At 40.5% G+C, this 12,687-nt stretch overlaps 2 protein-coding genes across 2 annotated transcripts; one reads left to right on the top strand and one right to left on the bottom strand.

Annotated features, from left to right (window-relative positions):
- The first annotated feature begins 938 nt into the window (after window positions 1-938).
- LOC130138683 (uncharacterized) lies at window positions 939-2,253 on the top strand. The gene is made up of 2 exons (XM_056313530.1): window positions 939-1,285; window positions 1,657-2,253. Exons 1-2 carry the CDS (start codon window positions 1,081-1,083, stop codon window positions 2,088-2,090), a joined length of 639 nt encoding a protein of 212 aa, XP_056169505.1. The 5' UTR covers window positions 939-1,080; the 3' UTR covers window positions 2,091-2,253.
- Window positions 2,254-8,142: 5,889 nt separating this feature from the next.
- Window positions 8,143-10,209, bottom strand: LOC130138593 (uncharacterized). The gene has a single exon (XM_056313056.1). The coding sequence runs from the start codon at window positions 10,207-10,209 to the stop codon at window positions 8,143-8,145; it is 2,067 nt and encodes a 688-aa protein (XP_056169031.1).
- Window positions 10,210-12,687: the final 2,478 nt, after the last annotated feature.

Raw genomic sequence — 12,687 nt, 5'->3', positions numbered from 1 at the left:
TCGTTAGAAGTATAGCACGATTATGACATCACACATGAATTATTTACAAAATAGGAGTCACGCTTGCATTCCATAAATAGAAGAAATGAAGGAAAAACATACGTACCAGGGAAAACGTGGCAAATCGGGTTCATTAGATAAGATGCATCTTGTGGAAAATCATTTATCTTCTTTCTGCAAGGAAAAGATCACACACTTTGCCGGTAGGAAAAAAAAATCTATAAATTCAGAAAAATAGACGTGTCCCTTAAAAAAAAAAAGAAATTGGATCTACTTAGTTTTTGTAAAATAAGAGAGATTCACCTTGACGAAAATAAGAAAAGTTTATACTTAAGATTGAAAAGTGCTAGCGATTTGAGATAACTAATCGATGGAATATCATTCACAAGCAAACCCGCTAATCTCTATCATCTAACCTATTTTTGTTGACCAAAGTTAATCGAGCAAATTAATTAGAAATTCCTTACAAAAAAAATACTAGCGATTATTGTTAGGCCTATCGTCCATCATAAAAATGCCTTTACACATTCGCCATTGTACTTTCTTGTTGATTCAAGGGGGGATGTGAGCAATTTATTGGGTTTCATTAATGATGCAGGGATTATTTGAACATGTCCGTGTCACCGTTTCTTGGATAAGGTGAGCAATTGGAAATTGAAATTGTTATTTGTTGAATTGGTTTGAAAGGAAAAAAGGAACATTTTAAATTAACTTACTGGATTAACTATGGTAAAAAATAAAAAATAAAAAAGGAGGTTCATGGAAGATTTTTCCCGAGGGGATATTACGACTCTTTTTTTCTTCTTTTTTTTTTTCCTGAAGTGTCGGATTTTCACATTTCCATCTCAATTTTGTAAAGTAAATTAATTTTTCATATATATATATATATATATATATATATATATATAAGATCTTCCGATTTTCATATACGGGGCCCATTGAGAAATCTGAGATCGCTAGACGTCGATCGCACGCTCCCAACCTCCTCCGCCTCCGCCTCCTTCCGTCCAGATTTCCATCGAAATCGCGACCGCCGCCGAGCGATTTCCATCGCTTCCCAGTTTGAAGAATCCATCAATCATGGGCTCGATCGTCGCCGGAGGAGAAGACACCGATTGGAGCGGCGTCGCGACGAGCTGGATCGTCTCAGCCGGCCGTCTGGCCGACTCCATGACCGTCGAGTCGCCTCTTTCTCCGATCGATGACGGCGCGGTCGGCTCAGCTCCGAGAGCTCCTCTCCTCCTGCGCCCTCCCTCGCCGGATCACAGCCCCTGCGAGATCACTGGTAAGCCCTTTCCGGCTCACTCTTCGCTTCCCGAGTGCTGGTGTGTGGGTTCTATCGTTTTCGCGTAGTGAATTAGTAATTAGTCACGACTATGAGGCGAGATGCAGTCGCTCGGTCGCGGGGTTTCTCCAAGTTTCATCTTTTATTGCGTTTGAATTATATTCTTTTTGTCCTTGATTTGAAGCACACGAGTCAGACCATCGATTAGCGGCTTCAGTAGCTTTCGAACGATTCGTGTTAATGTGATGTAGTGGTGGTTTATGTGTACTTTTCACCTCGACCGCCCGATCATTACTTGCTTAAGCCTCGAAGAAGAATTGTTTCAGTGCCTTAGTTGCGGTTATGAGTGACAAAGGATTCGTTTGCTGCAGTTAGTTTCGCTCAGCGACACGATGTGGGCCAAGTTTATGTCCGAAGCACTGCTCGAGTTTACGAGATATACTACGCCCCCAAGCAGCGGGCGGGCAATGAGTATCTCTGTACGGTTCGATGCGGCATTGTCGTCAGGGACGAAGTTTCTGGCGGGGATGTTCCTCAAGCAGCTAATCTCGCTTCTCGTGGGGACTCTATGGATGAGTTTGCCGTAGAAAGATCCAAAAATGAGATTAATTTGAATGCTGGTGAAGACGATTGGGTTGAAGTGAAGGCGCCCAGTACTTCACTTGAAACTAATACAAATGTCGCTACATCTTTGAAGTCCTCTATCAAAATGGTAATAGACTCGCTCTCTTGCGTATGTAGATGTAGCTTCCTTTCCTTTCCTTATTTTATCGTCTCGTATCCTATAGTTGATTCTGAGCTATGAGTGTGTCGTATTTGTTGAGACCAGACCTCAAGGTAATTCACGGTTGTTACGTTGCACGGTAGGCAAGACATAGGTAGGACCTGAAGGTGCTTGGGGTGCTTATTAGATTGTAAATGGATCCAAATTTGGAAATAGGATGCAGCTTTAAATTTGAAACTGGAAATGAGCACAAAACAAAGGAAGGAATGTTGCCAGGTCCTCTCATCACGAGCCGGGTCGTACTCAGCTCACACTAGCCAGTCCCATATTAGACTATTTAAGAAACTTTATATCTTACCTTATTAGACCAACTCCGTAAAACAATAAATTACAATATCAATTAATGTAACTCATATTAGAAAAACTATTACACAAATTAGTCACATGAAAGAAAATCGAACACTAGTTCAAAACTTCATACGGCGACCAACTAGGATACCAAACCAAAGCACAAATTCGATGCAATGCAAATCCGATCCCTAACCTTCTGCACTAAACATGATCAACAACAAATAGAAATTTGTAAATTAAAGGCATGAAAACTCGAGCACTTTGGCTGTTGTCAGGGATGTATGTATGTTCTATTCTTTAATTATCACACTTTGGCCTTTCTTCTTTATCTTTAACCTTTCTTCTCATTCAAGCATTGTCGTCGCACCCGTCACCGTCTAGCATCCCTGATGATCTACCATTTTGAAGTCGAGATCGAGACAGGGGGAGAGTTCTTTTGTCATCTAGTGCTTCTTGCCTTCATGCTTTAACGCTGTTTGGTTCCAATTTTAGCTTTAGCCTCATTCACATTTCTCTCTTTTTCATTGTCTTACAGGTTCTATTCTTTCCTGATCAATAAGAGCAAAAGCCAAGTCTTCCAACTAACAAGAGGCCTCACAACTACTTTTAGGCAAGGACAACATATTATCTTAAAGCATCACACGGTGGACAGAGTTAATACAGTTCAGAACAGGATCAAACCTCAATGTAGTAGCTTCATTCCTTCGCAACAAATGTGCAAATTAATCGCATGAAACAAAATCGAACACTAGTTCAGAACTTTAGACAGCGAGCAACCAGGATACCAACCGCAGCACAAATTCGATGCAATGCAAATCCGGTCCCCAACCTTCTGCACTAAACCTGATCAACAACAAACAGAAATTTGAAAAATCACAACGGACACTGTTCACGCATTACACTTGGCCTGGAATTGGAGGCATCGACGAACATTATTGGAAAAATTTAATATCCATACGTGTAGGCCATTTATCGCTGATGTTTCAGCTATGGGCATTGTATAGGTCACGTAGAGGAAATTCGATGTTTAATTTGAATTACGACTGCTCTGCATCGAGCCTTCCTTATAGGATTAGAGTTAAGGTTGAGGGAGCGCCACTACGAAGCACTAGCTTTGCTAGGCTGGGCCTATGATGGCTTTATCCAATACGAGTGTGAACTATTGCAAAAGGGTTGCTTTTACGGACCAAAAGCAATATTAATTGCACAAATATTTAATTATTAACAGTTTCTCGACTACAATTGTTTGCCTTCTTTTTGGAAACGGTTCACTTGTTTTCAAGGGCATTTCACCAAAGATGACTAACTGCTGTATAAGTTTCATAAAGTCTGATTTTGCTCATTTGGCCACATTACAACCCCATTCTTTGCACTATAGTTTTCAGTAAAATCATAACCTTTTAAGTGAGCTGTCCTGATGCCTTTATGTCTAACTTTATGGTGCTTGATTACTCTACAGCTGGTTTTATTTATGAGGTTTCTTCTCTCTCACCAACGAGACATTTCATTATACATTCTCGTAAGGCACTACTCGATGGCATCAGCCCTGCTAACAATCGTCGGATTCCAAAGTTCTTTGTTTTCTTGTTTCTTTCTTCTTCTTTTTTAATGTGTTTGTTATTTTTCGTTCCGTGAATTTTCTTAAATGGTTTAATTATGGTGCTTGGGAAACAGTACAGTATGTTCAGCTTATCATATAATCCAACTGCTAATCAATCTGTTATGAACGTGGAAATTGGTTTATGTACTTCACATTCCCAATGGAAAGTTTGATTTGTAATTGTGTTTCTATGCACGTCTGAATCTAAGACGTAGTGGAGCTGAGTTGAGTTGACACAGACTATTAATTTAATTCAACTCGTATTGAATAATAGAGACTCGATCAATTATCTTATGAAAGATGAGTCTCCGCTCAGTCAAGCCCGTACACGAGCTTGAGCTCAAACTAAAATTTTATAAATACAATATAATTGATAATTTGTTATGTTTAAATGTCTTGCGATGAAATCAAAACAAAAGATTAATTACGAAATTAGGCTCAGGAGCTACTTGAGTTCAAAAATTGAACTCAAGCTGACTCAACGTAATTATCTCGCAGTTCAAACTTAATCGAAATCGAACTAATTAAGCTGTCCTTGAGTAGCTCATGGATAGATTGAGATCTTGATTTGGAAATACTTTGGCTGGGGAAACTGCCATTTTGTCTTGAGTTTGTGTAATCATCTTATTGGTAAAACTTTTTAGCACCATCATTTGACATGACATTCGTGACTCACCAATTTTTCATGGATATTTGTGTATACAGGTGAAGGCGGCATTGCTGGAAGGAGCTCACGGTGTAATTGCTGGACGCGCTGCTGTCTGTAACTTTTATAGGTCCATCCATGCCTCCGCATAGTTAGCAGCTACGGCTTTATCAAATTCTTATGCATTGGTGCTTCCAGTTCTGCATTAATTGCTTCTGTTAGTTTCGCCATCTATCTTTGAAATTTGAGGGCGATACAGCAACAGGATGAATAATCCAAGGGAATGTTGATGGTATTGAAGAAAGGTATTATTTTCTTTTACGATATAAAATGCAACGATGTAGATCAAACTTGATTAGATCTTTAGCTAAGCCGAGCAGTGCCCGCCTTATGGTTGCAAAATTTGTTCAGAGATTTGAAATTGGTTGTATATTTTAACAGCCCATGGCAGACTTTGGCGTACGCAGATAGCGCTGTTTATGGTGTTCCAAGCAGTGGTGTCACGCGCCATCAGGTATAGTTGTACATGTGGCTGGATATTATTAATTATTTGCTTAGTGCCTGCCTCCTGTTTGCTTCGAGTATTCCCCTCCACGCAATTATCCAATTCTCAGGTCCTTAAAAGAGGATGAAGTTTATGGAGATGCCGTTCTTGGAATATATGGAAAGAAACCGACTGTGCGTGATGTGGCGAAGCTATGGATGGGAAGAAATGGCTTAACTAGATGGTCTCTTCTTTTGTAGTGTTCTGGGGATGGATTTTAGCGGCATTTGCTTTACTATGCGACTGTTAGGAAAAATTTAAGATCCATTAGTCTTGGCCGTGTGTAGCTTGATGTTTCAGCTATGGGCACTGTAAAGGTCACTTATCTGAGGGTGACCTTGGCGAGGACTGAGAGTAGTCCAGCACCGAGAGGATCTGCAATGGATATCTTCAAAATCTCCCATTATTAGCATTTGGACGCAGATTTCCTGCTTCTCTGCTTTCGGAATGTTGCCGGGTGTGACAGATCATCTGTTTCTTGCTTGACCAATATGAAGCTTTTTTCCATAAATTTTATTTTTTAACATGCTGCAGCCTTTGCTTGGTCTTTTCCATTCTGAGCCTGGAAATGGTTTGTGGAAGCGAAAAGCTGATGCAGCTTTCTGTTTGTATATTAGGCTGCTCGTTTCGGTTATATCGTTTCGGTTATTGCTTGACCAATAAACAAAAATTGCTTCATATTGTTTATACCAAATGGGACGAAGAAACTATTTTCTTGAAACTTAACCTAATAAGTTAGAGTCGCCCCTGTAGAAACTAGCCCCCGAATCGCTCATGTCCTCGCGTCCTAAACAATTAGCCGAAGATTTTGGAGGGAGCACATCGGATCTTTCTCCAAAATTTACAATCTGAAAAAGGAGATTTTGTTAACACAAATGATTAACCTTTAGTACACAGGCTAAGTAACTGTTTTTATTCATAATCATAAGCCACCTCCATCATTCTTTAATGGGGTTAGTGATGCTTTTACTCATTAGCTAACATTATAAATAAATGGCCATAAAATCTAGCTTGGGTTAGAAAATTTACACTCCCAACAAACAAAAGAGCCATCTTTCGCAAAGAAGTTCTTACACACCTTTCATGATAGAAGCCCATCGAGGGATGCTTCACCTAATTATCAAGTTCACGATATCGATTAAATAATATTAGCACCAAAATTGTGGGACATGGATTTCACTATTCCAATTAATGAATCATTTAGATGTTCAACTCATTCAAGACGGTCCAACCACTCTTTTTCTTTATTTTTTTTTTCTTCTTATTTTTAACCTTTTGCAAGATAGTGTCTACATCGCAATGGTGACAGAATGAACCATATAAAAGGAAAGAGAACCCTTTCGCTAATATACGAGACGTCCTGACTCCTCCATAAAAGGAAAGAGAACAAGAGGTGTTATATGCATATTCATTCTTTGGGGAAATTCCAAATAAAGACCTGAAATGCTCCCATTCTCTCAAATATGGACTTGAAGTTGTTAAATAAAGGCCTAAAGTGGCCACAACAGTTCAAATCAGGGCCTGACCTTGCCGGTTGTTAATCAACTAAATATTCCAACCGATTAAGAGCATTTTCGTCCAAAGACAATTTTAATTTTAAATTATTTTTTTATTCCGGCTAAATATTCCGGACAATCAAGGGTGAGGCGACCCTCGCCCAGATCTGGTGTGGGCCTCGCCAGATTGACAAGATCAAAGTTTAATCTTTTGATGGCTATTGACACAACGGTGGTTGTGTCCGCAAATTCTTGTGTGGCGGTTACTGTTGTAGGTAGAGTTGGTGTCTTGATAAAGTCCACGGTTACAGTCAAATTCAAGTGTAGCTTGGACTTGGAAGATCTCTATGGCACTTGAGCCCATGAGGGGCCGTGGGAGAGTAGCAGTTATCAGGTTCCAGCGAAGCGATTGTGACTTGACTTAAATATTGAGTCAAGGTCGAGATTGTTAAAATATATATTGAATTTGAGCCCTTCAATGAAACATGATCTAATAGTGCGCGAAAATTCGACCTGTTGTGCGACTCTCGTACGTGACATGCTAAAAGAGTCCAAGACTAATTTTGCTAACAAAACAAGAAAACCACTTTCCTCGTTTAATTTAGAAGTCAGCCACAAGATTTCCTAATTTAGTTGGAAATCCATTTTTATGTTCAATCTTGGGCTCTGGTCTTCATGTCGCTGGTACATAGTGGTGTGCCTTGCGTGTGCAATAGTTGGGCCCTAAAGGTACGCTTATTCGTGAATTACACCTTGAATCAATTCGACGGCATTGAAGGGGTAAGATTTTGTGTACTACTTTGTGAGATTGAGAGAGATTATTTCGCAAGTAATTGTGACGGCCAAATATCATACGAGCTATTGGGTAAAGTTGAGGGTTTGGGAAATACCGAAAGTGTTTGGGTTGACTCAAGGATAGTTATAATCTCCATCGTATCGCTTGATTTTTGTTGGAATTCCGTGCTATTCTTTCCGTGGAGTAGGTTGTGTCGACCGAATAACGTAAATTCAACGTCCGATTTATTTCTTTTTTGTGTTTATTTTATTATTTGATCGCGTGTTGTTCGACACATTTTGCCGCTATAGTAAATTCAGCTTAGTCGCAATATATCTTTATTCGACGAGGTGACCGACATTCAATAATTTCTTACTTAGAAATGTTACTTTCTATTAACGGTACAATATTAAACTTGCGATCCGAGTTTTAAATCAGAGCACTCGGATGTAATCCACACGAGCTTCTCTCATTTGGTTCCCGGAAGTGCACGGAATCGCAGGATCTTATGGAAATCGAACAGCTGGAGGAGTTTACAGGGAAGGGACACTTTTAACGACAATGTGCAGTCAAGAGCAAATCAGCAGCACGCTTATTAGTACAAGAAGAAGCTAAACAAAAGGTGGTAAAAAAGGCGAGGTGAGATCCCCCAGCAATTAGAATTTTCAGCGGAATTTGCGGGTAGGAGCCCTCATCCTTTGCCGATTCGGCAACTTTACCCTCAAGTATTTTCGAGCAATCGGTCCGTCTCTGGAGACACGGCTACTCGCAAATGTCGATAGAAGCCAAGCTGTGCCATCAATAGCCAAACCAAGGTGACAAGTTCTCCTCCTTTACTCAGTTGTTGAGCATAATTGTAAGGTCGGCAATGGATCGCAGCGTACCCCAGCAATTCCACCCACACTTCACTCGTGATCTTCCACCTCTTTTCCTTCTCAATATTCTGCAATACCCTAGCGAGAGCACACGCTTTAGCAAGCACAGATCTGATTATCTTTCCTTCCTGTAGACGTGGCTCCACTTTTGAAAAACCAGAGAGGAGACTTTGGCATGCTCTTTCCTTCGATATCTTTGTTTTGCTCCCATCAGAGGGATTTTTGCTGATGAACTCGTCCATCTCATCACAAGTGTACCGGAACCTTATTTCGCCATACCCACCCACTGCAGACATCATATCAGGTCGTTTGATCATAAGATGAAGCATATAATCCGACAAGACCTTACTGTTTACACGATCGTTCCTAGTTTCATCAGGGTCAGTATTGTAACAGAGCTCAGTGGCAACGTGCCACAGTAAAAGGCTTTCATCATAATCGACATCACAGACGAATGGAAGCAAGTTTGTGCAATCTTGCTCTGTTTCAGAATGCTCCAGAGCCCATTCACCTCGAGCAGCACATATCTCCATTTTGCTTTCGAAATTTCTTGCAACCAATTGCTTCCGTTTCAGCTCATCAAAAATCAGTTCACGTAATTTGTCACTGTATGGTTCTACTCGTCCAGGCTTCAAGTCATCAAACAATGCGCCCAGAGGGATGAGACCAAGGAGTTTCTCAATCCGTGTTGGTGGCCTTCTCGGCGACCTTCTCAGCGAAGAATCTATCAAATTGTACTGGAAGATTGATCTAGACCACCTAGCATGTAGTATATGCAATGCAAATGGTGACCTTTCGGATTTGAATTTGAGGAGGAACTTCTCGAAGGTGCTTCCTATACGATGTTTTTTGAATCTCCCTAAAAGTGCAATTGTCCAGTCAGAGCAAATGAGCCTACCAAGAGCTACAAATTCCAGGCCAACAGCTCCAAGGAGCAAGGTGTATGTAATCCGTACATCATATTCGTGAAAACCATGCTTGTTCAGGACATAGAAAAGTGCAAAAGCAGTAACGACGGAACCAATTGAGATAGCTCGGAAAAGGTACCCTGTTGGACTTTGAACCACGGCAGCCTTGGTATAAAGAACATCATAAAAGAAGTTGAGCTCAGCCTCAATGACCCGAAAAGCATCCTTTGCAGTTATCATCCTCCCGAAAAATTCGAAACTTTCGTTCATTTGACTCAAGTGGAGGGGGAGTTCCACAAGGATGCCTTTGAAGGTTGTGAAGTAAAAAAATGCGGTTATTATCACTTCTCTGTCGTCCAAATCGGTTTTATTTTGCTCTCCAGCATCTCGGGATTCGATATTGGGCTCCTGCATCATCTCTATCGGAGCATGGCTATCCCGGTCAAAACCAACAGACGGAAGCAGGGAACCACGGAATTTACTGAAGCTGGCAAGATACAGAGCACGTGTTCGCTCTATATATTTTATGGTTCCTCCAATAAACACGAGGACGGTCGGGACAGTTAGCTTGTTGCTGGGGAGGTATTGGTAAAACACATAGCATGCAGTGCCTAGCTGGAATAAGAGATTAAGCAAGTGCCTCAGCCACAGCTCATTATCCTCGAGCGCAAAAGCGGTTATGGTGTCGGGTCCTCCGAGGTGTAGCAGCAGAAATGGAGCCCAAAATGCCAGAAGGTCGCCATATGCATCGACCTCGGAATCTGAAGTACCACCACCAACGATTTGGACTTTGGCAATGAGTCCAAAGGCATAGACAGCGACTGAGTCGGCAACCAAGTAAGCTAACCACATGAGAGTCGCGAACCACCAGTTTGACCACCTCTTTCGCATGGGTGCAAAAAAGATGAGAAAGACTTGCAGAGATAGGCTCGTAAGGATTGCCCCTCGGAGATTGAGTTTCATCCATAAATTCTTGGCTTCTGCAAGAATTTTTGTGTTTCCCATTTGATCCTCACTCTCTCCCCAGATCCTGGAAGGAAATCTTTTAGTCAGCATGAGTATTACCTCCTAGGAAGCACGAACACTCTCCATAGGCCTTTGTGTCGGTGTCGGACGCGCGTCCACGCGCAACCGACACGTGGTCAACATGTGTCAGACATCCAACACATGGTCAACGCTCCGGACACGCCAACGATACGCGAGTCCAGCATCCCGACATGCCGGGGTCAATTTTAAACATTTTCCATAAATTAGGGATCAAAACGTAAATTCATTCTAGGCTTATTAATTTATTTGTGAATTCGAATCAAATTAATTTAATTGAAATAACCATAAAAGTGATAATTTATCATGTATATATAAAAATATACATTTGATATACAACGTGTTACAACGTGTCGGAATTTTCTATTTTTTGAGAAATGGCGTGTCAATTGTTGTGTCATGTCGTGTGTTGGTGCTACTTAGAGTATTACAATAAGGCAATAATGATTGAATAGATACGCAAGCCGGAGAATATAATAACAGAAAAGGTGACTATTGAGGGCAAAGAGTCGATAATACCTTGAAATTTATTTACGATCAGATAGGAATGGACGTCTTGCTTCATGCTTCAAGTGTCGAGCAATGTGCAGTTATAAAGGAGTTAGAAGCGAGAGGACTTAAGCTAAGGTCAGTATTGAGCAGGAAGACTCGGCGAGAAATTCGTGGAATGTATATTATAAGCATGAAAACCAGAGCGCTTGGGCACTTGTTACTGATGTACATTCTATTCTTTATCACACTTTGGCCTTTCTTCTTTATCTTTAACCTCTCTTCTCATTCAGCATTGTCATCGCACCCGTCACTCTCCAGCATCCCTGATGATCTACCAGTTTGAAGTCGAGAGAGAGAGAGAGAGAGAGAGAGAGAGAGAGAGAGAGAGAGAGAGAGAGAGAGAGTTCTTTTGTCATCTGGTGCTTCTTGCCTTTGAGCTTTAATGCTGTTTGATTCCAATTTTAGCTTTAGCCTCATTCACATTTCTCTCTTTTTCATTGTCTTGCAAGTTCTATTCTTTCCTGATCAATAAGAGCAAATGCCAAGTCTTACAACAAACAAGAGGCCTCACAACTACTCTTCAGAGTTATTCTAGCAAATTAATTAGACATTCCTTCCTTCTGACCAAAAAAGAAATATAGAAATTCCTTATAAAAAAAACTAGTAGTGGTTATTGTTAGGTCTCTCGTCAGTGTAAATATATTTCTACACATTGGCCATCTTGCTGATTCAGGAGAGATGTGAACAATTTATTGGGTTTCCATTACAGATGCTGGGATTATTTGAAAAGATAAGAAATTGGAAATTGTAATCGTTATCTATTGGATTGGTTTGAAGGAAAAAGAGCAGTTTAATTAAATTTACTGGATTAACTATGGTAAAATAAAATAAAATGAGGAGGTTCGTGGAAGATTTTTCCATAGTAAATTTTACCAGATTGATTGAAATCGTGACCGCCACCGAGTGATTTCCATCGCTTCCCAGTTTGAAGAATCAACCATGGGATCCATTGTCGTCGGAGAAGACACCGATTGGAACGGTGTCGCGGTGACCAGCTAGACCATCTCAGCCGGCCGTCTTGCCAATTCGGTTAAAGAATTGGACAAGATATTGTTTTACTATTATTTCTTACATGTATTTAAAGTACAAGTAGCTGATTGTATATGGAAAGACACAAGCTAGAATAACTGTAATATAATAGAGAGATAAAATCCTCTATACAAAGAAAGATAAAATGAATGTCATCTTTGGAAACTCTCATAGCACTTGCCAATAACATGAGAATTGTTTGACTGGTCTTGATTTAATTGAGAACAATTTTTGGAATTGCTTTGGTGTCGAGAGATATTTTCTCCAATATCGGTGACCGTCGAATCGCCTGTTTATCCCATCGATGATGGTTTGGTCGGGTCAGCTCCTAAAACTCCTCTCCTTCTCAAAATTTGGGAATAGGATGTAGCTTTTTAACTTTGAAAAAAAGGAAATGAGCAGAAAGCAATGGAAGGAATGTTGTCAGCATGTCAAAGGAAGAGGCGGCTCGACTTTCTTAAATTAGATATCCACTGTTGAGGACAATCACGGTTTTAGTTTTCTCCTTTGTGCTTCTTTTCTGATGCTGGTTAAATCCTAATTTTACGAGGCAACAGCAGAGATTACCGATTTCGACCCCTGCACATCTCTCACGATTTGTCTGCTGCTCTCAATTCAAAGTGGAGATTGCGTGTATATATATATGTATATAGGACCAGATCTCTTTGGGTGATGTTAGTAATGTACAGTCTATTCTTTAGCCTACTTTAGCGTTTCTTCTTTATCTTTAACCTCTCTTCTCATTCAAGCATTGTCATAGCACCTGTCACTGCCCAGCATCCCTCAGGAGATGATCTACCAGTTTGAAGTTAGAAAGAGAGAGAGTCGTCTTTTGTCATCTGGGGCTTCTTGCTTTCG

This window comes from Syzygium oleosum, unplaced genomic scaffold (genome assembly GCF_021117445.2).
Source record: "Syzygium oleosum isolate NSW1041296 unplaced genomic scaffold, Sole_v2.1 Sole_v2.07, whole genome shotgun sequence".
Taxonomy (NCBI): domain Eukaryota; kingdom Viridiplantae; phylum Streptophyta; class Magnoliopsida; order Myrtales; family Myrtaceae; genus Syzygium; species Syzygium oleosum.
This window is presented reverse-complemented; position numbering and strand designations above follow the sequence as displayed.

Coding starts and splice junctions, on each gene's coding strand:
- LOC130138683 (XM_056313530.1), top strand. CDS start 1,081: ATGGGCTCGATCGTCGCCGGAGGAGAAGACACCGATTGGAGCGGCGTC. Junction 1,286..1,656: donor CAGCCCCTGCGAGATCACTG/GTAAGCCCTTTC, acceptor CGTTTGCTGCAG/TTAGTTTCGCTCAGCGACAC.
- LOC130138593 (XM_056313056.1), bottom strand. CDS start 10,209: ATGGGAAACACAAAAATTCTTGCAGAAGCCAAGAATTTATGGATGAAA.